This window comes from Leptinotarsa decemlineata, unplaced genomic scaffold, assembly GCF_025532065.1.
Source record: "Leptinotarsa decemlineata unplaced genomic scaffold, Ldec_3_MD MMD2_tig00001064_RagTag_RagTag, whole genome shotgun sequence".
Lineage (NCBI taxonomy): Eukaryota > Metazoa > Arthropoda > Insecta > Coleoptera > Chrysomelidae > Leptinotarsa > Leptinotarsa decemlineata.
This window is the reverse complement of record NW_027412558.1, coordinates 2,569,224-2,573,396: the sequence shown is the minus strand read 5'-3', so window position 1 is coordinate 2,573,396 and position 4,173 is coordinate 2,569,224. Positions and strand designations below refer to the sequence as shown.

Below are 4,173 nucleotides of genomic sequence, written 5' to 3'. Positions count from 1 at the left end.
CTGCAAGTGCAGTTTATATGACCGCAAGTCGGCCACAAAAATGTGGTTGGGTCAACCGAAGTGCAGTCAACGTGGCCACAATGTTGTGGTTGCCTCAACTGCAAATATGTGGTCCTTGTACGGCCGGACTATGTTGAAGGCCTATCCCTCAATATCCTTCATTTCATTGGTTGAAGGAAATAATCGAACGTAATTCCACCAACAGCTATTTGAAAATGTCACAGTATGCCATCCAAATGTCATGTAAATGGAACATGTCAATGAAGTATTGATATTGTCACTAAAACAAGATATTTGCAGTTTGAACGAAACTATTGAAAATATTGGTGGAGGAGCTGAAATTCATTCATGGCTCTTTCCAACGAAAAACTATAGTTTCGTCACAGATTTCATAAAGGCTAACAGAATATTTCAAGACAATAATGTGAAGCTGTTTCTGGAACTAGCAATAGATAGGTAAAGTATATGAAGAGAAATTACTATCAATATTATTTCATAAACTCGCACAATTTCAGATTATATGTAGGTTTAAGATTGATTCTAAACAGATTGGAGGAGTATGTAAATGATAGAGTTTTAAAGAAAAACCCTTTCCTTCGTAGACCACAGCAAATTACACTTGGTTGTTGCTTCAAGAGTTTGTGGAGTGTATTTAGTACACTGCTGACTAAAATGGTGAGAAAACCATTGTCAGAAGTTATTGCAAGAAAAAACATTCTTTTACTCACCATTTTCTGAATCGCTCAACTTATTACAGGCTGAAAAGGACCACACCACAACAATTACAAGTGTTACAGAAACTAATCTCAAAAAGAAAATCGATGTTGATTGCCAGACTGATATAATTTCATTGAATAAGTGCGATAGCTGTGCTTCAGCTATGATGTGTATGAAGAATCTTCTGACAATTTTTGACGGTGTGTCTACTGATAATATGTTGTTCAAAAGGTAAACAATGAAGGTTTTTCATCGACTTGTTGCGTATTTTTACATTCATCGATCTGAAAAATATGAAAAATTGCAAAGGAAAACTTCATATTTGTGTGGACACGGCAACTTTTTGGTTCACCCTAACAAGTTATTATGTTAGATCTTCTTACAAAACAAATTACATTTATTACCTTTACGGTTTCCAGATCAAACATAACATTTCATACTTGTAATGCACTATTTAGTGCATTACAAGTATGATTTATTACTGGAGTTTTTTCCCAACACCAAACCGTTATTTTAACACATCGACACGTGTTTCGATCACCACGTGATCATCTTCAAGAGGAACATCAAACAGTTTGATCTTCCTCTTGAAGATGATCACTTGGTGATCGAAACAGGTGTCGAGGTGTTAAAAACAATGGTTTGGTGTTGGAATTAAATTTCAGTAATATTCATAACATTTCATCTCAATGTACCAAATTCGTTTCACTATTTTTACTTCCCTTTAACACACTGTGTAACACATCTGATAAACTAGATAACGTAGAAAAATTTTCCACAGTATGAGTGAATTCAGACTTGAACTTTGTAGATCTATAATTAATTCATTGTTTGACTCATTTCATGTGATTCGGTTTTACTATTTTATATTTGTTTCATTTTGTATGAATTGAATTTTTCGTTTCATTTACTTTATACTTATTATAGTCATTATACTGCTTGTTTGTATTTGAAAAAAAAATAAATGAATGTTTATTTCTGTTAACATAATAATGACCCATCAGTTCTGCAAAGTTTTTACTTGAACAACTAGAGATTATAACCATTATTTTCTTCTACTGGTTTCAGAAAAATCCGTCCGAAATTATTCGATATAACCCAATTCGGATGTATGTTACAAACTACTACTGCAATAGAGAACAGTTTGAGAAGCATTTTCCAGAAACTCCTAGACAAAGAACAAGAGAACACGGAACTTCTTTCGTCATATAATAAAATGAAAAAGGCAAATGACGAAAAGATAGCCAAAATTACAATGTTGGAGCAGGAAGTCAAAATTTATAAAGAAAAGCGCGAAAAAGGTGAATAGTGTTTGAATTAATCGAAATATGCATTAAAAATATAGTCTTTGAATTAAGATAAACAATTTATTATTTACCAAAAATGAGGTAATTTTTGTGCATATAATAAGTAACTATAATTTGATGAAATTTAATCAAAATATATGTTATTGTCTAAAAGTATGCATATTATTGAAAAGAAAATATGACACGAAAAGAACAAATACAAAAAATTATAAAACAGTTATGAAATATGAAAAATATAATACAACAGCTGTATAAAGATTTGCTGAAACTAATAGGGCTTAATTTCAGCAGATTATCCACTGCCTTTTTAAATTCAAAGTTGCTATAGTTCACAGACATGACATCTATTTCTGTAATAATATATTGAACAATTAACCACCACTAAAATAACTATAGTGAATAGTATAGTGAGTTGAAATTAATTTGTTTTTAAACAAGGCAAATCGCATGAAGAAAAAACAGTACAAAAACACGACATTGAGACAAAGTTTTTGGAACAGCCTAATAATATGGGATTTACTGTGAAAAGATGAACTATTAGGTATCTCGATGCGAAACTCTAATTTCAAAAGTGAAGTTAGTTGACAGAGTAGCTCATTTTCATTATTTGTCAAGCTGTACTATATAAATAAACAACTGATTACAGTTCCTTCATGCATCTGCTTCTCTTTTAGCGTCCCTCAGAAGTCTCCAAGAGATTTGCAATACCTACAAAATGGCGAGGAAGGTCCTTATTTATTGTTTTCACCTGAAACATGTTCTGCTCATTGAACTGACTGTTTATCATTTACAGATTTATTAAAAATGACCCTGTTACGGAATCGGGAAGAAAAGTTGCTTACTGAAAAATCTAAGAACGATCAAAAAATAAGAGAGTTCGAGTATATTATGACCAATTTGAATGATTCATTGAGGGTACATGAAACAAAAATACAAAACATGATATCAGAACGAGAAACCATGGACAGTGCCTTCAGAAGCATGTGGAACTTTGAGAAGAAACTGGAAACACAATGCAATCTTTTGCAAAGGAAAATGTCGGTACTTGAAAGAGGACAGTGTTATGTTGAAAATGGATTCAAGCAATTTCAAGCCACAGTAGACATTTTGAATGAGAAATTGAACAATATTTCTAAATGGCACTCCGAAACTGAAACTAAAATACAGAATATGGCCAGTGACATTTCAAATATAACCAAAGAATCATATTCGATGGTTGAAAAGATCGACCAACAAAAGGTAAGTCGTATAATATTTTTTTTTTCTGTTCTTCAATTGTTGTATATTGTTGAGTATCAATGTACGTGAACTGTATTTTCTGTGACATGAATTTGAATGTTGTTCTTTTGCGTAATTTTGGTAAATAGAGAAAGCGAATATTTCAAATTAAACCTGTGCTTACTTTGAGAATTTCAGCGTTCTTTCTTCTAGTCACAAATAGATGCAAACACAATAATACCGCGGTCTGAATATTAAAAATGAACACAAAATAAATTACTTTCAGAAAACACCAAATCAAGAAAAAGTTAATAATAATAATGAATTAAAATTGAATTCCAAAAAGTGGTAAAGACGGATCATATACTGCGTGTAAATTGTATCAGTCAATGTCAATATGGATGCCATCAAGTATCTGTTGTATTCAATTTCTTGAATTTTATTGAAATTTCAGGAAAATCTGAAACAGAAACTCATACGAAGCTGTATTAATGAAGTAGAAGACTCAACCATTCCGACACCTAAATTTCAAATAAAGGGGAATCCTTTAGAGGACATATCTAGGCAAATAGAAGAAAACAATGAGAAAATAAGACAACTAGAAAATGAAAATACAAAACTACAAAAAATTGTGTCCAAATTCAAAGGCATGAAAAAATAAAAATATTCATATATCAAGCACGACCATTTTTTAGATATCTGTGATATATGTTTATAATTGGTTTCAAAACTATTTGTTGAATAGAAAGCAATAATATGTCTATATAGTTGAAAAAAAATATTATGTGGGGTATCGCAAGGATCAATATTTGGAACTATTTCGTTTCTCATATATTTCAATTATTTGGCTACAGTAAATTTATTTGGTTGATTACAAATGTTTACCAATTTAATTAACAAGGGAAATAGTGTACAAGAAATTAAAATTCAT

The 4,173-nt window shown here is 31.2% G+C and overlaps 1 protein-coding gene across 1 annotated transcript; it reads left to right on the top strand.

Annotated features, from left to right (window-relative positions):
* Positions 1 to 212: 212 nt before the first annotated feature.
* LOC111510275 (uncharacterized) lies at positions 213 to 3,920 on the top strand. Its single transcript, XM_023166187.2, has 6 exons — positions 213 to 456; positions 516 to 675; positions 758 to 948; positions 1,786 to 2,018; positions 2,818 to 3,263; positions 3,697 to 3,920. The coding sequence occupies exons 1-6, from the start codon at positions 248 to 250 to the stop codon at positions 3,901 to 3,903; spliced, it is 1,446 nt and encodes a 481-aa protein (XP_023021955.2). The 5' UTR covers positions 213 to 247; the 3' UTR covers positions 3,904 to 3,920.
* Positions 3,921 to 4,173: the final 253 nt, after the last annotated feature.